The sequence below is a fragment of the Balaenoptera musculus genome, chromosome 13 (genome assembly GCF_009873245.2).
Source record: "Balaenoptera musculus isolate JJ_BM4_2016_0621 chromosome 13, mBalMus1.pri.v3, whole genome shotgun sequence".
Lineage (NCBI taxonomy): Eukaryota > Metazoa > Chordata > Mammalia > Artiodactyla > Balaenopteridae > Balaenoptera > Balaenoptera musculus.
The window spans coordinates 39,090,028-39,113,978 of NC_045797.1; the positions used below are offsets into that span (position 1 = coordinate 39,090,028).

Sequence of the window (23,951 nt, forward strand, 5' to 3'; positions counted from 1 at the left end):
TGCTTTGGGCAAATATTCAGACCCCATCCCTGAATTCTTGCCTTTGTCACTGGCTGGAACAATCAGATACATCTTCTGTTTTAGATTTTCCTTACTGTAATCTATGTCTGCTAATATGCCAGCTCGTTCATTTGATGTTTCCCGGAGACGAGCCTCCTCCGTGAGTTATTTCTGACCATCGCAGCATTCCACAGGGTCTGAATTGTTGAAAGCAGTGACCCAAACCATAACAACTTGAATATTACAATCGAAACACGTGATGTAGACAACAGTTGATTTGGGGCTCTACCTTGGATGGAGAAACAGACTGGGGGCTGAAGGGGACCTCATCTGTCCCCGGGGACTTGCCTGAGATCCCTTGGGGATCTGTCTGAGCTCAGGCCTCCTGACCCCATCCAGGGCTCTGTGCACAGGGCAGGGGAATTTAAGTCCTGGTTTGAGGCATTGATTGAAACCAGCTTTCAAAGACCTGCGTGGAGCCGATCATTTGCGTGCCTTCCTTTCTGGGTGTTCCCCTTGTCAAAACCATTTCTCTACATGGGACACACATCAGAGGGGGAAAGGGCTGTAAACCTTGAGGGCTGGCCGACATCGTTCAGGAAGTGCAGTATTAAGAGCAGCGCTTCTCTTGTCCCCGTTGATTCTCCCCAACTACCCATACTATCCTTGTAGTTATTCATGGGAAATAAAATAATATAAATCACGCTGCCTGAGTCTTCTCAAACGGCTCACCAAATAATCACAGGCTGAAATGCAGGTTTTCTTGCCGTGTCTTTGTCAGTAAATCAGATTTTGAGCATTTATCAGCAAAAGTTAGATTTAAGCATCATTCCTTCAATGTTTGAAAGAAAGAAGATTTGTTTTGGTAGGGACTCTGCCAATCAGTGAGCTTCCAGCTTGACTCTGCTATCAATTATTGCTGCAATTATTTGTCTAGTTGGATATTTAAAATGTCATCAGAAAGAGAGGATTACATATTCCAGAAAGCAAGGCACTGTATAATCAGATGAACTGAATCCAGTTAAATGTAGTGTGGTACCAACCTGTCCTTCAAAGGAGAATTCTTGAGCTACCACCTAAGCAGCAGCCTTCTGCCCGGTTTTTAGGAAACTGATCTTAACCTTGGGATGCAGCATGTTGCTGAGGTCGGGTGATACTCAATTGTGGGAAACTTTCCAAGTCTGAAAATGGAATTGCTCCTTCAGATACATGAGAAGTGCATTTTGGTTATCTCATTCAATTCATCTGCAAATCTATAAATAAGATGTCCCTCTATTCTTCTTGCTTCCTGTGGATTTAAATGCCAAATCCTGATTTGTGGCAAAGTTGTCACATGTCCCTTTTCCCACTCTCTCTGCCTGGTGCCCAGGATCTAAGCAGTGGCAGTAGAAATCACAACTGTTTGGAGGCCAAGAAAAATCTCCATTTCTCGCTTTTCTCCAATTCCGGGTATTCTCGGCCCTGCTCCATCTATCAGCCTTCCCCCCCCCACACCTCCTCCAGCACACACCCTCCTTCTGTCCGCACCACCAACAGGAAACAAATACAGCTCCAATTTTTTTTTTTTTTAAGGAGGAAAAGAAACCACAACCTGAACAAAAACTCCAGCCAAACCGAACTCTCTACATAGAGCAATCCCAAATGTTCTAAACGAATAGAAATCCCCCCTTGAACAGGTCTGCCCCCCTCCCTGGGCATCAGGAGTGCCCCTTAAGAACAGGATGTTAGATCTGAGAGTGATAGCCAAGCCCTCAGCCGGGAAACATTAGTCCATCCCCATTCTTTTGACACCAAGATTAGAACTGACTGGAGGTTCTGGAGATGTTTTCTGTATCTAAGGTGGGTTTCATGAATTTGAGAATTTTCTATGGGGCTTTTCCCAATTCACTTTCCAGAGAGCATGCTTAGCTCTTATGATTCCAGAACACCACGATGATCAAAAGACTTTCCCACCATAACATAAAATTTTGGGGTGGGGAATCCGTTAGAAAATTAATCTCATCTGTGAGGCAGGGATGGGGGAGAGGGGGTGGGAGAAGACCTTTTAAAACACAGGAGCCCTGGGTTGTGTGTGTGTGCTGGAGCATGTGGGAGAGAGAAAGGTGTAGGGGGTGGGGCATCCAAAAAATGACTTAAAAAAATCAAACTCATTGAAATGGAGAAAAAATATTGTCTCTGCTGCAGTTACCTCCTGTCACCTTTGTCCCTCTCCTCCTTCACCGGCTGTGCTCAAGGACGTTCACGTCTTGCCTGGGTTTCCCTGCCAGGCCCTGCAGCTTGGGGTGATCCGGGTCAGCTGACCACACTGCCCTACTGGGGGGCAGAAATTGCTTTGAGCCTTGAAAGCAGGTGGGTGGGGTGTATGTGTGAAGACCACAAAACAAGAGGAGTGAAGGGCCAGGTTTAGCTCTTAGGAAACAGAGAGGAGGCCCAGGGTTCTGAATGTTTTTGCTTTTCCTGGGATCCCTGCCTCATTTTAGTTTTCAGGGTGTACGTGTTTCTCTCATGTTCTCCGGCGCGTCCCAAACAGAGGCAGGGGCTGGGCTTGGGCCTGGATCTCTGGCTGGGCAGGGACATGCCAGTCGTTTGGCTGGGAAGCCCCAGCCAGCACTCCAGGGTTTTGCACCCTCTCCTCTGGGCCTCCACGGGGCTGTGCCAGGATCTGGTGCAACTTGGGGCATGAGCTGTGGCTGCTGCAGGCATTCGCCTGCATCGGAGGCAGGGAGGCAGATGAGGTCATCCAGACAGCCTTCCAAGGCCAGCCTTATTTAGTGGAGCAAAACTATGTGTTCTAAATAGGATTGCTTGAACTGCAGGACTTCACACTGTTCTTTCTCTCGGGGCAGAAAGATAGGGGTGTAGGTGGGGAATGAGAATAGAGAAAAGTGTGGGAGATTACTAAAAAAAAAAAAAAAAAAAAAAATTGAGAGAGGGAGAGGAAAGGGACCCAAACTAGGTAATTGGGACCAATTCATCAGAAGACTTAAGGAAATTTGACATCTATTGTAACTCTTCTAACTGTATAATTACACAGCATTTGGAAAGTGAATTATTAACTTGATTGTCCATAACGACCATTGTGTAAATATACAATCACAGGTTGTCAAAATTGTACAGTGAACCGATGGGCCAGCAGCCACTTTCAGGGGGCTGTAATCATCTCCCAGGTCAAGGCTGACCTGGAGGCTCCTTGGTTAGTGAATCATTTACGGGAGAGACCTCAGCGACTCCGGGAAGGCAAGGTTCCCCTGGTCACTGCCGGGTCCTTGGCAGCTCCTTCCAGCCAGGTCATTTAGAATCGCCCTCCAGGAAGAAAAGTTCACTGAACAGCACTTGATTTATGAGTATTGATTAAGGGGCTCTTCTTTGCCCAGAATGGTGCCAGGCGAGGAGAGGTGGACAGCACGCTGTTGGTTCTCAGAAGGCTTGGACTTTAGTTGGGACCAGTAGTGGTGGATACATAATGATCGCGCGGAGCCCTGGACCCAAACATAGTGTAAGGCTGGGGACAGAGCGTGGGATATCCTTCACGGGCCTTGCCTTTGTCTAACCCGGGGCCTTGGTGCCCCTCACCCCCTGAGCCACGATGCTGCCGCCCTGGGTGCAGGCGGGCACGTAATCTCAGTGGGGCCTCCTCCCGGGGAAGTCCGCCGCCTGCTCCGCACTGGAGGAGCAGCGGTGTCAGCCAAGAGCCGCAGGCCATAAATGCAAAGTATGGTTTAACAAAAGCAGCTTTTGAGTGAGAAAGCTGAGTGGAGTTGTCCCAACCTGTCAACTTCAGATTTCTTTCCTCCTCCCCATAAATCAAAAAACGGTTGGTGGAAGGGAGGGACAGAAGCGTTTCATTTTCAGATTTTGTAAGAAAATAAAATCAAATCAAAAGAACCTGTCCCACGCTGATACCTTACATGCCAGGTTTGAGCCCGAGGCAAATTTTTGTGGCCATGTAATAAGCCTCTTTAAAATGGTGACAGACCCTTGACTCTTTGCCTTGAATTACACTGATAGAAGACATTTTATTGCGTTAGAGCCAGGGCAGGAGTACAGGATGGTTCTTGCCTGGTCGGCCTCTTTGAACACACCCGCCCTGCTGTCCACACTCCCACCACCTGACAGGGCTGGGCCGTGATGGTGGCGGAGATCTGTGGGCCGGTGACAGAGGGGGCTTCCTACCCAGCAGTGGAAAGTTTAGGCTCTGGAAGCAAAAGGATTTCAGCCTGAGGGGCCTGTTAGGGAGAGGGGAGTGCCTCCGTTCCTAGTGGACCTGGGAGACCTTGACATGGGCGGCTCCGGGTCAGTCTCACTGCTGGTGCTGCATGGAAATAGAGTATAGCTGAGGCCTCATTGCCCAGGCAGTCTTAGATTCAAAACAGGAAATGATACTGGGGACTCCCCGGTAAGGGGGGGGGGGGAGGGCCCTTGATGTCTATGGAGACGGGAAAGGGGACGGTGGCCTCAAGGTCCAAAGAGGCCAGGTCTCCACAAGCTGAGTTTCCAAGTGGGCCTGTCCAGTGGGTGGAAGGGATGGTGTGTTCTTGGTTTGAGGAGCTTGGAGGAGTCTGATAACTTTGGGTGTTGCCCCCGTTGTATCAACAGAACTAGTAAGCCCGAGAACAGCCAGCAGCACCCACCCTGCGGCTGGACTGGGGCCCCTCGGATGACTGCAGATGATACACATGCGCATCTCCTTTTTTATTCAGGAAATTCTTTCCAGGTTGGTCAGTGGGATAAATGAAGGATTTGAAATTGGGTAAAAAGCCAGGAAAATATCTCTGAAGCCAAGAAAATAGGCCACCAGTCAGTAGGCTGTGTCGGCCTCTCCTTTGTTCTGCAGGGCTGTCGGAGAGGTTGGGTCTGAGGCCAGGGCTCGGAGGAGGAAGGCGCTGAGGGACTGAGCAGGTGGCAGCAGGAGTTGGAGGGGCATGTGGGCGGGCAGAGGCCTGTTTCTGAAAGAAGGACTCTCTGCCATGGGACGAGGCCTGGCCTCGAAGCCCCAGAACCCTCCTTGATTCAATCTCACCTCAGGCAAGAGGGCAGCCTAGTTTTGTTCCTGAAGAAATGTCAGAGCCTGACCTGCTAGACCATTTTTTTTTTTTTTTTAAGTTTGTAGAGCTTTGAAGCCTTAAATTAGTTCTCATAATTTCTGAGCAGTTCTGTATTAACCATAGGACATAATAGGTTTTAATTCTGGAGAATGGCCAGTTCTGGTTCTAAGAATCTCTTGGCCAAGATTGTCACAGAACATTAGGCCCATAGAGTGTGCCTTCCCCATTTCCCTGGACACTCACACCCTATTTTATCATCCCAGGAAGGCAAGTGATTGCTTGCAAGTGGCTGTAAGACTAGTGCCCGGACACTCTGCCTCACCCCACCCGGAGGTGGGGTGAGTGAGATGAGTGAGTGGTGACGAGGGGCAAAGGTGGGTCCCCAAGTCAGTGGGCAGGACTCTGAGTTCCAGCTCTGCTCTCACTACCTGCAGCAGGATGCCTCTGAGATCTTCTGTCACCTGGGGAGGTGAGGATAACACCTTCCCTCATCCCACAGGATGACTGTGGGGTCAGAATGTGAGGAGAAGGCTTTGGGAAGAAGATAAAACCCTCCACAGAGGCCACAACATACTTTCTCAAGAAGGGCCGGGCTTGGAGGCTACCCGTGCTTCTGGGCCCTTTTCCTTTGAAGGTTGCACACATCAGCCCTGGAAGATAAAACCAGAAAACTCTCCAGCTCTCTGGGCCTGCTCACATCCACCAACCATGCCTCTCCCCTCCAGCAGCATCACTGCCCACATCCCGCAAAGGTCCTCCTCCGCAAGGCCCAGGGACTCCTGAAAATATCAGGGGTCTTCTCATAAGTGCCAAGCTTGGTTTTCTTAAACTTATTCCGATATTTTCTTAGACTGATGAAAATGGAGATACGGAGGCATAAATTACGTTTGGTAGTTGACGCAGATAAAAAGGCTCAGGGTGGCCTCTTCAGAGGAATTTGGGAGTTGCATGTTCTGCTTGCTTTGATAGAGAAGTCCTTCTCTGCCCTGGCTGGTGTTATCAGAATTAAACGTTTGCTGAGCAAATGGTCAGTCTCATTGGATCCACCTTTACAGCCCAAAGGCCTTCCTCCCCTCAGTTGAAAATGCTCGTTCCCCCAGACATCGAATCCTTAAATCAGGGGGAACACACGTGTAGTTTTCAAGGCTTTCCAGGTGCTGGGGCTATGATTTTACATCCTTTTCTTCCTTTCTCTGTGCGGTGAGTGGGGTCTGCGAATACATTTGCATGAGACTGGATGATTTGGGCAAAAGAAACATGTTCAGGAATTCAGCTTCTTTCATTCCTCACCGCTTCTTCTAACCACAAAGGTACTGCGGTTGAGCCCCACTTTAAGAAAGCCCAATACACACCAAATCTCATCAATGGAAACTGATAAATTAGAGGGTGATTTTTCACATTACAGAAAGATTGTTAACTTTTCAAAAGGTTTCCCCGCAGGGTTCCTTTAAATAGTGAGCTCCCCCACTGAATTTAAAGTGTTTGTTTACAGATCATTAACTACTTGACAGAGAGGTTGGGGAGGGGGTGGGGGAAGAAGCACTTAAAAGGTAAAAGTGTTAGAAGCCCTGCCAATTTTCGATGAGCCTGGAAGGGTGATGAAACATCCCTGAAATTACGTCCGTTAGCAAATGTGATTCAGTTTACAGAAATTCAGTTTACACATGGCTTTCCAGGAACCCTTCAGGTTGGCTGAGACAGGGACCACAGGACGCTGGGGCCTTGCCTTCCTGGTTTGGGGTGGCTGGGAGAGGACTCTGGCTTTTCTTAGAGTCCTGTGTGTGCCCTCATGTGCAGTGGGTACCAGGCTCTGACATGAGGCCAAGCTTTGCCACTGGCCTTCGGGCACGGGCAACAGAGACCTTTCCCCTTGACATTTAGCCTGAGTTTGTGGGAAGTTTCTTCCTGGTTCTCTCTGACCTTCAGTCTCTTTGGCTCAGGACTCACCTAGGTTTCCTGCTTGAAACTTAAGACAGGTAAGCTTTGCAAGACTGTGCCCCAGGAGGTTGAAAACCACCACCAGGCCTACTCTCTGAGTCTGAGAATTAGCCTGGGGACCAGACCCAGCCCACACAGGCCTGTAGGTTTTTTCTCATCCCTGCAAGTTCATAGGGGGCATAGGCCCATCCTGGCCAGCTTCTAGGATGGCCCATAGTAGGTCTCTTAACTGCGTCCAAGACTCCTGCCCTTGATCTGGTCTCAAGGAGACTCAAGACTGGCCTGGGAAAAAGAACTCATCCATCTAATCCAGTCTTCTCTTTTTAAAGATGAGAACACTTAGGGCCAGAAAGGGGAAGGGATTTACTCAAAGTCATGCTTAGCCGGGGAATGGCAGAGTTGGGATTGAAGAACTTAAATTGCTGACTTTGTTCTAGCAGTCTCTCCAGAGGAATGAGTCCCTAACATCCTAAAGGAAGAAAGGAATCTGGAGAGAGTTTCAGTGGGACCCATGAAGGAATGGATTGGGCAAGGCCTCTTTAAAAGTAGTTCCCCAATTCCCCCAAATAACCTGAAAAATAACCTCAGGTAGAGGCAAGCCTGTGCCCACACATGTACACTCCCTCACACCCCACCACACACAAACAAATTCCTCCAATAAGGACTCAGAGTGGGAGTAAGTTTACCCCCGCTCTTCCCGTGGCTCTGAAGAGAAGAAAGGGGAAATTTGGAGGGAAGGTCAAGGTGATGATTGAAGAGACACAGAGGTATAGGAAAATCTCCACCTTTCTTGCACAGTCATTTGTTGAAGATGTGTCAGCAAGTACAAGCCCATGTGAAACTGGCAGTGCTACATCTGAAATAGATTATTTAAACTGGGGAGGCAGGGTTGCAGGAAGAACATGGCTATCAACACTTGTTTGTCTGACTCAGAGGAATAGAACACAGTGAATTCTGCCTTGGTAGACCACTCACCACTCATCAGGGGGCAAAACAATCAGGGTGGGGGGGGAACAAAACAGGACAGATGACCTTTCAGAGTTTCACCAGCGTTCACGTGGCTGCATCCATTATTGTAAGAAAACGTGATGTTTGAAAATAAGAAGTTGTGGAAGGTGAATCCTTCACAAAAGCCCTCAGAGGGTTTATTTAGATGACCATATCCTCTGTTATCAACAGGATGGATTGGTGAGTAATATTTTGATTTAAATGTACTACCTGTTGGGCCCCATTTGCTCTGGGTACACCTCGAGCTTTGCTTCTCTCTGGGCATCAATACCTGCTTTTTTCTTTTGTCTAGAAAGTCCTTCCTCTTGGCTCTCCAGGTCCAGTTCCTAAGTTCCCTTTTTCCTAAAGCCACTCTCCTCCCTTCCAAATGGAAGTTATTTGTCTCCTTTGAATTTCCGTTGCAGTTTATCTGTACCTCTCTTACGACACACTTTCTACTTTGGAGCAGAGCGATTCCTTTCCAGGCTTATCTTCTCTACTAGATGGAGGCTCCTGTAGGGAAGTCTGTGTCTGACTTTTCTTTGCGTTGCCCACAGAGGTAGCCCATTGCTTCGGGCAATACAATCGTTTACTGAGTTCGGGCACTCAGTAAACAGTTGTTGAATGAATGCGTGAAAGAATGAATGAATGGAATTTATCCTGGGTACACACGTCTTGCATAGTGAGGTACACAGTTAAACAAAGGAAAAAAAACTGTCCTAAGACAGTTTGTCTTCTTATGAGCTGCCCTTCCAGTCTCCTCCAGAAGTTCCACCATTCTAAGGCAAGAGCTTAAAATGTAATAAAAATTTATCTAATTCATGATCAAGTGAAAATACTTAGGGCCCAGAGCCAAAAAATATTATTGGAATGAACTTTTTTCAACACCCTAAATTTAACCAGTTGGAATTCTTTTTTTTAAGTACCATCCTATTCAACCTTTTGAAATGAAGGATTTGCCTTTTAGTGGGAAATCTGCATTTCAACACAAAGATGGAATACAATGTCTTTGGCTTACTTATTCTTCAGAAAAGCAAGTTCCTTTTTTTTTTTTTTAATTATATGCTTTGCTTATGTTAAAGACAGAGATTGCAGAAAATTTTGTTTATGCCTGACAGATTGGCAGCTTGCATTTTTTGCATTTTTATAGATAAAGGGGCATGAAAGATGTCATCTCTCCTCCTCACTCATAGAGTGGATGCCTAGGGTGAGAACTCTTAAAAGGTGAAATTAGTAATGTGTTGTTAGGTAGTCAAGGCTCTGAGATGATAGACTTGGTCAAAAAAGAAAAAAAAGTTTTTCAATGAGTGATTGATGAGATGAAAGTCATTGGTGAAGTCTCTACGAATATAAGGACCATGAACAAGTTTCAGCAAAGAAATTCTATAGTGTGATGTCTGAAGAATTCTTGCTTGCTTTGTGTATACGGAGCATCATGATTCGGTAAAATCTTAGCTAGTGAAAAAGCATAGTGATGGGGAAAACACTCGTGTAAATGCTCATTTCTAGAACAAAAGGGAATGCAATTTTGACAATATCAGAAGGTTAATTAAGAAGTCTGTGAGCAGTGATAAAGCTGGCACATTTTCAGTTCAGATTGACACAACTCAAGACACAGGCATTGCTAATGTTGGCTCTATAATACTCTAAAAAGTCACAGGATCTGAGAGATGGGGGCTGGTATCTGTCTTAAATGGAGGGTCAGGAGCTAGAAGGAGATTCAGTGGATTTGCTTTCCAGTTAGATAAAGAAGCCTCTATCCTAGACTAGCTGCACTGTTGTTATTATTGTGATTTAGATCCAGTAATATTGATAGAACTGGAATTGGTTCGTTCAGGGAACCTTACAAACTTTTGGGATGCATTTTAAGTGTAGTCTGTAGGTTGGCTACTGGCTGAGGGCAGAGAGGGGACTTGAGAATGTTGGAGCTAGAAGGGATGGTAAGTGTCCTTTATTTTGGCCTGTCACCAATATAGAGATCCCTCCCCATCACAGTGGGTTGTCATCTTCTCTTTTTTTGAAGATGCAAGATGAGTGGGAGGTCACGCTTCACAGGGTAACCCTTCCTCTTGGGGATGGCTCTACTTCTTTTGTGCCCCATCTTGCTGGGAAAACAGGGAAGTTATCTAGAAACACATGTTTAAGAAAAGAAATACATAAATGCACATATACATTTTCGTGAACAGCAAACATCTATACGTGTATCTACTCCTCTAGAGAGGCCTGGGTTTTTAATTCATATAAAAGTCAGCACCCGGAGCAGTCATTCAGTGTTTTGGAAATAATGCTTTGTGCTCAGCTGTTTCAGCGCATTTGTAGATCAGCGGTATTACTTGTTGATTGGTAGACAGTGATGTGGCTATGTGACACACCCAGTGATTAGTTTCAGAAACAAATAACAGGTCAGTAGTAAAGGAATCTTTGAGATGTTCTTGGGGAAACCTAAAACTTGATTTAATGATCTTCAATTCCAGGGACATCCCGCCTGGTTTATAGAGCTCTGTGTCAAAAGTTGGTCCCAATGCATATAGAAATCTAAAGTGACCGATGCATAACATTCAATCAAAACCATTCCCAATTTGTGGCAGATTTTTTAATGAGACCTGAAAGATAAGATCAATTATTTGTTACTCAGCCATAAGGAAACATCGCAACCTAATAATGCATAAGGCATTTCAGAGGCCCTAAAGTGGAAATGCTGGGTCTGGAGAGACTTTTATGAAACAGAACAGGTTAAAATGCTTTTCACCAGAGGAGTACAAGGCATTTGAAAAGATTAATTCAGAAGAGGGCAACACATTTGATAGTCCAGAAAGGGAAACAGGAGTCCAGTGCTTACTGCATCCGTGCAGCGTGCCATAGCTGCATTTGCAAACATTTCCGCTTTTATGGAAGCAGTGAGGACACCATCTGCCTGACATAAGCTGGTTTGGATGTTATGCAAAGAGCGTTCCCTGTTTGAGTCTGGGCCTGTTCCCTGTCCTGGTCAGTGAGGGAGGGTGGAACGTTGGATTCCGCATGGAGGGATCCTTAGGAATTTCCCAAGCTTGCTCTGGTCCTAAAGGAGGTGAATCCCAGACAGAAGGGACGAGAGCCTCATAGCCAGTGGATCTCTGGCTGCCAGGAGAACATCAAAGCTTCCAGCTTCCATTCCTCCCCTCATGCTAAGACAGCACTTAATGAAACTGGATTGTGCATACGAATCACCTGGAGTGCTTGCTAAACATAGATTCTTTTACTCTACATCCACTTCCCCAATCCCAGTTTTTGATTCAGTAATTCTGAGGAAGGGCCTGAGATGTTGCATTTCCAACAAGCTCCCAGGTGATGCTGATGCTGGGCTTGGGTCTGCACTTTGAGAACCACTGGCCTGAGAGAACCACCAAGGAAATAAAGAGAGCATAGCTAGACCGCCCACTTCCCTGCCAGCCGCCGGAGCCCACCTCTCCCTGGGGAGAAGGAAAATGCAGGTGGGAGGAGAAGAGGCCCTCAGTCAGGGGCAGCCTGGGAAGGCAGAGCTGCTGGTTGAGGGTGATGCTTAGAAGCGTTAATTGTGAGACTCTACTCTGCCTAAAGTGTGATGGAATAATTGAAAGCATCGTAGCAGGAAGTTAAACCCTAGGGAAGCTATTAACAATTCAGCATTTCCAGTTCCTGTGGGAATGTTGATTCTACTTACCAATGAGAACGTGTTCAGAGATGTGTTTGGCGGGAGAGGCTGCAGAATCAGCTGGGGTCCCCATTGTCTTTTTGGTTTGACACTCTTCATGGAGGAAGAGAAATGCAAGTATGAGTCTCTCTCACGAAGACAGTGTCAGTAGCTTGTTAGGCTGATAGGAATGGTTTGTTTCTCTTCAGCTGGCTGATTCTGCAGGGGAAGCAGAAGTAGAGGATGAAAACAGTGGGGGTGAGGCAAGGTGCAGGAAGTAGATCAGGTGTTTTCCAATTTTGAAACCAAGTCAGTTCATTTGGACCTTTTGAAAGGTCCACCCAGCACCTCTGGGCTGGACTCTTGCCCAAGAGAGGTTGTTCCTCCGAATGGGTCAAGAGAAAGAGATCCCTTCTCACTGGTACTTCTTGAGCAGTACAGACCAGGGTGGGAACGACAGAGGGGAGGAGAGAGATGGATATCCCAGAAAAGAGCACTGGACTGGGGAGTCAGGAGACTAATTCTGATCTTCACTTTTGTGGTTAACCATCATTATAGCTGTGAGTCAGTCACTTAATTTCTCAAAGCCTCAGTTTCCCCACCTGTAAAATGAAGGCATTAGACTTGATGATCTCTAAGGTTTTTTACAACTCAAAACCAAACCCAAAACCAAATAATGGTGGCAGATACTCAGACACTCTCCTTGATGAGCCCTCAGTTTGCCCTGTGGCCTAGTGCTGTGGGGAATTGGGCCAGGCTGCTACCCACAGAAACTCAGCTTGCCCTAGGCCCATGGGTTAGTAGATGGGTTTGCCAACAGGAGATGCATGCAAGTGGTCAGGCCTGGACCAGGTTAACGGTTCTCCCATTGCTTGCTGGGGGTCTATTTGAGGCACCTCAGGGTCTTCCCAGAGTAAGTGGCAGGGAATATGAAATGAGTCTTTCCCAGTGTGAGGGTCCAAGTACCTTGTTGCTTTTATGCTGGGGTCACAGTACTCAGTTGTATGGGTCTCCTAAGAAACGGACTTCAGTCTTGGCGACAAACAAACTTATTAAATAGCTGAGGCAAGAACAAGTGCAAAAATGGATTCTCAGATTTCTCGTTGAAAAACACTATGACTAAATCTGTAGTTAATTTTACCCTTGCCTCTCAATTCATAGAACATAAGCAGTTAGATGAAGACATGCTTGCTTTTTAAGTCCAGTCTTCCTGCCTTTGCTGGTTCATTTTGTGGTGTTTGTTTTGTTTGGGGTCGGGGAGGAGGACATGCCTCTGTCGATGGTCTCGGGCTAGGCAGAGCCTCCCTGGGTAGGCCCAGTAACAACAGATTTATGCCTCTGTGTAAGGGCTTCCACGAGCAACACGCCATTGTCACCCACCAGGCTCCTCATGAAAGGAAACCTTGTGCTGACTGTCCTGGCAGTTCTTGGCAGCGTGATCTATAGGAGAACAGGATGTATTTTACACTTGAGACCTGCTATCCTAGAGTATAACAACAACTCTTCTAAGTGCTCTTAATATTAAGCTAATGGAAAACATACTCTGTTTACTCACCATCAAAGTCTGTTTTTCTTCTCTCCCGCCTCCCCCAATCATCACAAACTCCAAGCCTCTAGGACACATGGAGTGTCCCTGCTCCATCTCTCCTCCAGTCTTTCTCAGGGTTGACCTCTCCATGCTTGGTTAGCTCAAGGTGGACTTGGAAAAGCTAGGAACTCACCACATAAACCATACAATCCCCAGGTTGCACAAACCAAATATTTCCTTTCTCACAAAAATCTCACTGCTAGAACTGCTTGATTTACGGCTAGATTTATGTTTATCAGCGTGAGAAGTCATTTTTCCTCACCAGAGTGCAACCCAGTGCAGTAGAATAGAGAAGGTGGGCCACTTTTTTCAGGGTGCTGCTATTTTTGGAATGCTGCTTCGCTCCTTGTCATTGAACGGTAGGATTCCTTACCCTTAATGTGAGGACTTGGCCAAAGTTATCTCAACCCCAGAAGTCTAATCTTTATTGCCCACTGCTTTGTGCTGTAAGCAGCCATGTCTACATGGGGTACTCCATGGATAGAATTCCAAGTCCTGAGATGCCCAAGGTTTCCCTATCATTGAAGGTGCTGTCATAAAAACAGAATGGGAAGAGTGGGACAGGAAAGGCAGAGTGGGACTCTGTTCTAGAAGAAAAGATTCACAAATCTACTCATTTCCTGTTACCATATTGTTTTTTGCTTGAGCTTGTGTTTAAGTAAAGTAAATGTATGCATGTAAACCAGCCTTGCAGATAAATCCCCCCATTTTACCAGGCTGCCAATCATATTACCAATTTTCCCCTTGCTATTTACACATCTCTTATTATAAGACAATAATCAGACAATAACAAACAAACAAATGAACCAAAGAACACCCCCCCCTGCTGCCCCATACCTAAAACAAACTCCCTTCCCTTTTGTCAAAAAAGACCAAAATTAAAAACAAAACAGAACTGTGGGAAAGAACTCACCACTGTTCTTTTGATACAGGCCTTGGGCCTGTTAACTATCTGCAAGGCTGTTGTAATGATGTTAATCTATTTTAATGGAATTGAAATGTGATATCCTGTGGTTTAAGATGCACATTGTTTATAGCTTTAGTGCTTGATTTTGGGTTTCTTTCACAGATAAACTTCTGCACTGGAGGGGCCTCTCCTCCCCTCGTTCTACACACGGAGCTCTAATCCCCACGCCCGGGATGAGTGCAGAATATGCCCCGCAGGGTATTTGTAAGTTGAGCATTATTTCTTCTACAAACGTCCATGTGTGTAGAGATGAGAGTTTCTGGAAATTACCCTTACTTTTTAAGTACTGAAAGGAGTTATTTCCAAAATACGTTGGCATCTGCATATGTATATTCCATTACTCACTTGGCACCCAGCTCCCCCAATCCATTCAGCCCCAAGTGGCTTTTTTCCCTCCCCTTTTTCTCTGTCTCCTTACTGAAGGCATGGGGCTGAAAGCAGCTCATCCCTGCGGGTCTTCTCCCCAGGGTCTTGTGTGGCTCCATGGCTGGTGACTGCATACGTCTGCGTGTTCAGGGCCCATTGTATTGCTGGACGTTCACTCCCATGGCCTCATTTAGGACTTCGAATTTACTCCATGGCATATGTCTTTAGCAGAGGCCAGAACTGAAAGGAGTCAGTTCACAGTTACTCTAGAGTTATCTTCATGCATGTTATATATGCATTTACGTGTGTATTTAAACATGGTATATTTTATATATGCATCGTACATTATATATGTGCATACATATATAATTCCTATTTGTTTTTCTCCTAGATTTAGAGAAAAATGCATAGCATTGTTGCTAAAATTCAAAGATACCATCCCCCCACCCCTGCCATCACTACGACTACCACCATCCAGTTACTTGTTTAAGCCAACTTTTATAGTGGGGACCTTCTTATGAAATTTAGATTTGTATGTTTATAAAAATGTTTTTGGGAAAAAAATGTTTTTGAAAGATGTTGTTTTAGAAGGTAATACAGTTTGCTTCTCTCTGTAGGAATAAATGGTATGAGTCATGCATGGCTAAAAAGTCAGATGGGGGGGAGGGGGAGGGGGCCGGGGGATTGATTCCACCCCAAACACAAAAAAGCAGGTTCAAGAAGAAAAGAAGTGTGGCATCTAATTTGTATTTAAGGAAAATATTTTTATTTTTAAAGTAAATGAAAAAAATAACCTTTTGTGGAAAGAAAAAAAGAAAGGGAATGATGTGTCGTGGAGAGGGAATAACAGAGAGCAAGATGCAGGAGTTGGGGCCTTAAAGGTGACTGGTTTTCAGATGGGAGGTCAACTAGACCCAACCTTCTTGTGAATGGTGTCTGCAGGGCAGGGCCTGCACCCTGAGATCAGACTCCAAGCTAGTTGTTTATTTTAATTAACTCCTAGGTAATCCTAGGTAACAAAGAGTTATTGTATGAATTTCACAAGCCCTCAGGTCCTGAGGGCTGGGTGGTGCAGGGGTTAAAGGCACCTCCCCGCCACCACTGCCCCCCGCACCCACAAGCCTAGCTGGGCAGAAGCCTGGGTTAGGTCACCGATTGTACAGAGTTTAGGGGTTTGGACTCATGGTTTCAAGTCCCTACATGCTGACTGGGTGGGGAGAACTCGCCTCGTTTTACTGGGGGTGCCTGGGGCCCTTACTTGGCTGTGGGAACAGAGCCACCCTTGGAGGGAAGGGGTAGGAAGGGAGTGAGTTCTCTCTCTTGCGCTGGATCCTCCTGAGGGCAGGGAGTTTGATCTACGGGGTGGGAAACCAGTGGCCTGATAAGGAGTCCCTGTCTTCTCCCTGCTTCCGGCAATGGGAGGGAGCCTAGTTTGCTGGTGCCCATGCCGGCAGGACCAGTTTAGGAGTGACCAGAACAAGGTATGTGGAAATGGGTTGTAGGGATCCAGAAAGTTCTGAAGCAAAACTGACCCGCACCCCACTCAGCTGCCTTAACCAGCTGTCCTTGGCTTTCAGAGCATTTAGCACTGACCTTGTGGCCTCCCTGCTGGGTGGACCATGGGCAAGGGCCTTAAAATCACCCCCTCTTGCTTTCTTCTAACCAGGGCCTCCCCTAGGCCTGGGAAAGCCCGGATTCTGGATTTCAGTCTTTCCTCCAGAAGCCCTTGTGGGTGTGTAACGTGTGGTTAGTCATCATTCGTGGTAACTAATCAAACCTGGTAATAATGAAAACTCACATTCGTGTTAGACCTGGTAGATTACAGAGAGCTTTTATATACGTTTGTCATTTGAGCCTCACAATTCTTTAAGGTACTGTTTTTTACGCTCATTTTCCAGATAGGAAACCTAAGACTTGGAGAAATTAAATGACTGTCCCAGAGCTACCAGCTAGTAAATAGTAGAGCCAGGGGTCCCTCATAAGACATCACTCTTCTAAATCATGACTCTTGAGCCTTGGTGACAAACTAGGAATGGGGTTATTCCTCTCCATACAATAAAATGAAATAAAGTAAAAGCTGTAGGTGAGCTAATAGCTGATTTTAACCGTTTTGATGCCTCAAGTTCCCATGCTCGGGGCCAGGTCTCCATTTATTGCTCTAAATCAAAACAATCCCAGTGAATGCCCAATGAGGCTCTCAAATTGAGAAGTTGATTTTCATCAGAGTAAATGAAGAATATTATTATATTTTACACGTCAATAAATCAATGTAGCCCTAATTTTGCCACACAGGAAATCAATTCTGGTCTTTCTAAACCATCAAAGATGTTACGAACAAAGTAATTTCACAAATTACGGCAAGTAACACATTTATTGATGACTGCAGTTTAGGAATTTAGAATCTGTGAGCACTGTAATATAATATGGTGCGCTGGCATGAGCTGAGTGAAATACAGATTATATGGTGAAACTGTAATGCATCATTTGCTATTAGTGGACTGGTAATAATTACCAGTTTCAAAGCAGCTCTTTCCATGTAATCTTTAGTCTCAATCGTAACAGCCCTTCTCATTGACATTATGATTACACTAGCTGCCCTCATGATCTAGAATATCTAGTTGATGGGAATACTAAAATGCGGTAGTGAAAACTGTATGTTGTATGCTCATTACAAGATAAAATGCCATTTTCTCTGACCTGATGTATGAGAGAGAGGGGAGGGTAACAGCACAGTGTTAACATATTGTAGCATGATCACGTAACTGGCTTTGAAAACAAAATTTTAGGAAGCTCAGTGCAGAAAAATAAAATGGACTTTTCTCATTTAAGCCTTTTTAAAAGGATCCAGATGAGATCCTTGATGTAGTGCTATATAGATTTCGGCGTTTATCAATGGCTGCATTCATGGTGCATGCAAAACCAGCGTCGCTAATTATGGGTCCAGTCCTGGGTTTCAATAGAATATTATAAGGTAAAATATGATTTAAAGGCATTTGTAGTGATGAAAGTGTTAACGACTTGCTTCAGCTGACAAATCTCCTTTTTACTTACCCAATTCAGATTGTCAGGCTAAATGTATGATAATAACACAGAGTCCTAGAGAGGCAAAGGAGAAAGCCACAGAGGGTCCACGGTAGTTGGAACCAGATAGTTTTTTTCCTGCCTATTTAGGACCCAAGTCATTGTTCAACAACAACAAAAAATTTATGAAAATACTCTCAATGATGCTTTTTATTTCCCTTTGAAGAGAGGAGGCAAACAAAAATAGGCAGATAATGTGATACTAATGTCAGCGTTTTCTTTCAAAATCTTTCTGCCTTTTTTTCCCCCCTCCACATTAGCAAATGTTTGAAACCTAATTTTGGTATCTTATCATCTAATCTTGTTAAAGAGATTTACCCAGGAGTGGGATATATTGAGTGAGATTATAAATGCATTGTAAAGTAAATTACAAGGTCAGGGCAGGGAGTCCATTATTCCGACAAGTGCTTGAGTGAGGCTGGGTTGTTTTGGAATATGAGTGTTTGGGGCTCCTGAGAAGACGCTGCCAGCTTTTCTGACTTGCTAAATGGAGGAATCATAATTGATTAATTCCTCATTCCCACTCTTTAACTCCATGGTGAATTTTTTCCTTTCTCAAAAGTCACTGACAAATACTATCTGTGGCCTTAAGGAACTCCTCTTAAAAAGGGGGCTAAAGTGTATTTCTCATTTGTGTTTTATACAGTGTCTTTTTCTGGAATTCCTGGGAAGTTACTGATTTTTCTCATCCTAGTCCTTTGGCCACCAGCATCTGAGCCCTTTTTAATGCTGAGTTGACTGGTAAACTGTTAGTTACTCCCTTGTTATATGTGTTTTTTAGTTTAGCTATCACCGAAAAGGAATGATTGGGAAGTCAAGCTGGCCCCTCTTTGCCACAGCGGCATTTCCCACTCTCGGGTTCTTTTCAGCGAGAGAGAAATAATGTGACTTAAGCAGGGCCCCTCTCCAGACGGCTTGGCTACTGGCCAAAGAGTTGACTAGCTGAACTGTATCTTTCTGTTTCTTTCTCAACTGGAGCTGAGGCTCAGCTGAGGGCGCAGGATGTTGTATAATTTGGTTCACGTTGTTAGCCTCTCAAAATAATGAGGAGGGGGCTAGTGTAGCATTTCTCAGCCTGCTGCCCTTCATGGTGCTGGCTGCTTTAACTGTTCTTAAACTAGGATGCTGTGTCTGCTTAAGTTGGCACTAGACACTCCACCTAACTTCTCTAGACTCGCATTTGTTCGACTGGGGCGACAACTCCTAAAGATTTGATACAGCCTGTTGGTTAAGTCTGAATTAAATTTCTCTATTGAGATTTTTTTGTAACAGCCCTTGAGATAAAAATGGGAATCCCCGTGGGGTGTTGTGGAACCAGAATTGGGACTAACTGACCCTCACACAGGCTGGGATTGTGAGGATGTTGGTAGTCTCTCTTCCACGTAATTATTTCGTGAGTACCTTCTCATTTTTAACAATATCAACAATTAGTGTGTTTCAGGCTAAGATTAAAAGCATTTCTAGGGCCATAGAGAATTGTAATGAGTTGACCTTCTCTTTTTTCATATCTCCATGAAATGATTGCCTATTTAGAAAGTTCACCTGCCACCCAGGGGGATTTAGGAAGCAGGAGTTTCCCTTAGGCCAGGCTGTCCAAATCTCTCACTTAACGGGCGAGGAAAACAGAGGCACAGAGATGAAATGGCTTGACTCAAAACACAGCTGGTGAAAGACTGGAAAGTTCAAAAGACATTTGCTGAATTTCTCTAGAATGTAGGGATCCTCATCCTCAAGCTTGAATCGGTCTAGATCTTTCTGCTTTGAAGACTGGATTTAAAATTCTTAGAACTGAGTCAAATGGCAGGAAGACTGATTTGACAAATATTTATTGGGCATCAACCTCCAGATGTGCCAGCACCATCTAGGCACAGGGGATAAGGTCAGTGAGGGCTTAGGCCGTGGGGTTGAGGGCTGGGGGCAGGGAAGGCTGGAGGTGGAACATAAATAAGCAATTGCTGATGCCCTCCTTGGTGATTAAACATTGATGTTGGTGTTGTATTATTTTGCAGGTAAAGATGAGCCCAGCAGCTACACATGTACAACTTGCAAACAGCCATTCACCAGTGCATGGTTTCTCTTGCAACACGCACAGAACACTCATGGATTAAGAATCTACTTAGAAAGCGAACACGGAAGTCCCCTGACCCCGCGGGTTGGTATCCCTTCAGGACTAGGTGCAGAATGTCCTTCCCAGCCACCTCTCCATGGGATTCATATTGCAGACAATAACCCCTTTAACCTGCTAAGAATACCAGGATCAGTATCCAGAGAGGCTTCCGGCCTGGCAGAAGGGCGCTTTCCACCCACTCCCCCCCTGTTTAGTCCACCACCGAGACATCACTTGGACCCCCACCGCATAGAGCGCCTGGGGGCGGAAGAGATGGCCCTGGCCACCCATCACCCGAGTGCCTTTGACAGGGTGCTGCGGTTGAATCCAATGGCTATGGAGCCTCCCGCCATGGATTTCTCTAGGAGACTTAGAGAGCTGGCAGGGAACACGTCTAGCCCACCGCTGTCCCCAGGCCGGCCCAGCCCTATGCAAAGGTTACTGCAACCATTCCAGCCAGGTAGCAAGCCGCCCTTCCTGGCGACGCCCCCACTCCCTCCTCTGCAATCCGCCCCTCCTCCCTCCCAGCCCCCGGTCAAGTCCAAGTCATGTGAGTTCTGCGGCAAGACGTTCAAATTTCAGAGCAACCTGGTGGTGCATCGGCGTAGCCACACGGGCGAGAAGCCCTACAAGTGCAACCTGTGCGACCACGCGTGCACACAGGCCAGCAAGCTGAAGCGCCACATGAAGACGCACATGCACAAGTCGTCCCCCATGACGGTCAAGTCCGACGACGGCCTCTCCACCGCCAGCTCCCCGGAACCCGGCACCAGCGACCTGGTGGGCAGCGCCAGCAGCGCGCTCAAGTCCGTGGTGGCCAAGTTCAAGAGCGAGAACGACCCCAACTTGATCCCGGAGAATGGGGACGAGGAGGAAGAGGAGGACGACGAGGAAGAGGAAGAAGAGGAGGAAGAGGAGGAGGAGGAGCTGACGGAGAGCGAGAGGGTGGACTACGGCTTCGGGCTGAGCCTGGAGGCGGCGCGCCACCACGAGAACAGCTCGCGGGGCGCGGTGGTGGGCGTGGGCGACGAGGGCCGTGCCCTGCCCGACGTCATGCAGGGCATGGTGCTCAGCTCCATGCAGCACTTCAGCGAGGCCTTCCACCAGGTCCTGGGCGAGAAGCATAAGCGCGGCCACCTGGCCGAGGCCGAGGGCCACAGGGACACATGCGACGAAGACTCGGTGGCCGGCGAGTCGGACCGCATAGACGATGGCACTGTTAACGGCCGCGGCTGCTCCCCGGGCGAGTCGGCCTCGGGGGGCCTGTCCAAAAAGCTGCTGCTGGGCAGCCCCAGCTCGCTGAGCCCCTTCTCCAAGCGCATCAAGCTCGAGAAGGAGTTCGACCTGCCCCCGGCCGCGATGCCCAACACGGAGAATGTGTACTCGCAGTGGCTCGCCGGCTACGCGGCCTCCAGGCAGCTCAAAGATCCCTTCCTTAGCTTCGGAGACTCCAGACAATCGCCTTTCGCCTCCTCGTCGGAGCACTCCTCGGAGAACGGAAGCTTGCGCTTCTCCACGCCGCCCGGGGAGCTGGACGGAGGGATCTCGGGGCGCAGCGGCACGGGAAGTGGAGGGAGCACGCCCCATATTAGTGGTCCGGGCCCGGGCAGGCCCAGCTCAAAAGAGGGCAGACGCAGCGACACTTGTGAGTACTGTGGGAAAGTCTTCAAGAACTGTAGCAATCTCACTGTCCACAGGAGAAGCCACACGGGCGAAAGGCCTTATAAATGCGAGCTGTGCAACTATGCCTGTGCCCAGAGTAGCAAGCTCACCAGGCACATGAAAACGCATGGCCAGGTGGGGAAGGACGTTTACAAATGTGAAATTTGTAAGATGCCTTTTAGCGTGTACAGTACCCTGGAGAAACACATGAAAAAATGGCACAGTGATCGAGTGTTGAATAATGATATAAAAACTGAATAGAGGTATATTAATACCCCTCCCTCACTCCCACCTGCCACATCCTTTTTTCATCACCCTCCCCTTTCCCCATCGCCCTCCAGCCCCACACCCTGTAGGATTTTTTTCTAGTCCCATGTGATTTAAACATACAAACAAACAAACAGAAGTAACGGAAGCTAAGAATATGAGAGTGCTTGTCACCAGCACACCTGTTTTGTTTTGTTTTTTTTCTTTTTCTTTTTCTTTTTTTCCTTTATGTTCTCACCGTTTGAATGCATGATCTGTATGGGGCAATACTATTGCATTTTACGCAAACTTTGAGCCTTTCTCTTGTGCAATAATTTACATGTTGTGTATGTTTTTTGTTTTTTTTTTTAAACTTAGACAGCATGTATGGTATGTTATGGCTATTTTAAATTGTCCCCGATTCGTTGCTGAGAAAACATGTTGCTGTTTCCAGTTCCGTTCTGAGAGAAAAAGAGAGAGAGAGAGAAAAAGACCATGCTGCATACATTCTGTAATACATATCATGTACAGTTTTCTTTTATAACGTGAGGAGGGAAAACAGTCTTTGGATTAACCCTCTATAGACAGAATAGATGGCACTGAAAGCAAATCTCTACAAGCTAAATGTCTGTCTCTAAAGGGTTAAATATATCAATTGGAGATGAAGGAAAGGCCTTGAATTGACAAATTAACAGAAAAATAAAACAAGTTTATTCTATCATTTGGTTTTAAAATATGAGTGCCTTGGATCTATTAAAACCACATTGATGGTTCTTTCTACTTGTTATAAAACTTGTAGCTTAATTCAGCATTGGGTGAGGTAATAAACCTTAGGACCTAGAGTATAATTCTATATTGTATTTCTCACAACAATGGCTACCTAAAAATATGACCCATTATGTCCTAGTTAATCATCATTTTCCCTTTCGTTTAATCTTGTAAGCAAAACTGATTATACCAGTATAAAAGCTATTTTGCTCCTGGTGAGAGCTTAAAAGAAATGGGCTCTTTTGCCCAAAGTTTTATTTTTTTTAAATGATGATTAAATTGAATGTGCAACGTGCAAAAGCTCTGGAACACGATTAAATACATTAGTAAGGAATTCATTTTATGAAGATAACTTGTTTTAAATAATGTCTTTTGAAAAAAAATTCTGGCACCAGAAGAAATAGATCCAGATCTACTTGGTTGTCAAATGGACAATCAAACGATAAACTTTAAGACCTTGAATAGCATGTTAAAAAGAAGAGACTGACAATAAGGTTTGACAGAGGGTAACAGAGGAAAAAAATATGTGATTTATTAGCACAATGTGGTACTATTTGCCATTTTAAACTAGAACAGGTGTATAAGCTAATATTGATACAATGATGATTAACTATGAATTCTTAAGACTTGCGTTTAAATGTGACATTCTTAAAAAAGAAGAGAAAGAATTTTAAGAGTAGCAGTATATATGTCTGTGCTCCCTAAAATTTGTACTTCATTTCTTTTCCATACACTGTGTGCTATTTGTGTTAACATGAAAGAGGATTCATTGTTTTTATTTTATTTTTTTAATTTTTTCTTTTTTATTAAGCTAGCATCTGCCCCAGTTGGTGTTCAAATAGCACTTGACTCTGCCTGTAATATCTGTATCTTTTCTCTAATCAGAGATACAGAGGTTGAGTATAAAATAAACCTGCTCAGATAGGACAATTAAGTGCACTGTACAATTTTCCCAGTTTACAGGTCTATACTTAAGGGAAAAGTTGCAAGAATGCTGAAAAAAAATAATTTGAACACAATCTCATTGATGAGCATTTTAAAAAAAAAACTAAAAAAAACTTTGCCCGCCATTTACTTGACTAATGAGCTTACTTACTCGGACTCAACATTGCAAGCGCTGTGAATGGAAAACAGAATACACTTAACATAGAAATGAATGATTGCTTTCGCTTCTACAGTGCAAGGATTTTTTTGTACAAAACTTTTTTAAATATAAATGTTAAGAAAAAAAGAATTTTTTAAAAAAACACTTCATTATGTTTAGGGGGGAACTGCATTTTAGGGTTCCATTGTCTTGGTGGTGTTACAAGACTTGTTATCCATTTAAAAATGGTAGTGGAAATTCTATGCCTTGGATACACACCGCTCTTCAGGTTGTAAAAAAAAAAACCATACATTGGGGAAAGGTTTAAGATTATATAGTACTTAAATATAGGAAAATGCACACTCATGTTGATTCCTATGCTAAAACACATTTATGGTCTTTTTTCTGTATTTCTAGAATGGTATTTGAATTAAATGTTCATCTAGTGTTAGGCACTATAGTA

At 45.4% G+C, this 23,951-nt stretch overlaps 1 protein-coding gene across 4 annotated transcripts in view; it reads left to right on the forward strand.

The window, feature by feature from the left end:
• BCL11A (BAF chromatin remodeling complex subunit BCL11A) overlaps window positions 1-23,951 on the forward strand; it is a 97,327-nt gene that overhangs the window by 67,439 nt on the left and 5,937 nt on the right. Inside the window, exons 3-4 of one of the 4 annotated variants that reach the window (XM_036874062.1) lie at window positions 14,277-14,378; window positions 19,631-19,773. In XM_036874062.1, coding sequence (XP_036729957.1) covers window positions 14,277-14,378; window positions 19,631-19,773 — 245 coding nt within the window. Of the gene's footprint in view, window positions 1-14,276; window positions 14,379-19,630; window positions 21,652-23,951 lie in introns of those variants that run through there. The other 3 variants (XM_036874061.1, XM_036874060.1, XM_036874059.1) reach the window with 3 other exon arrangements.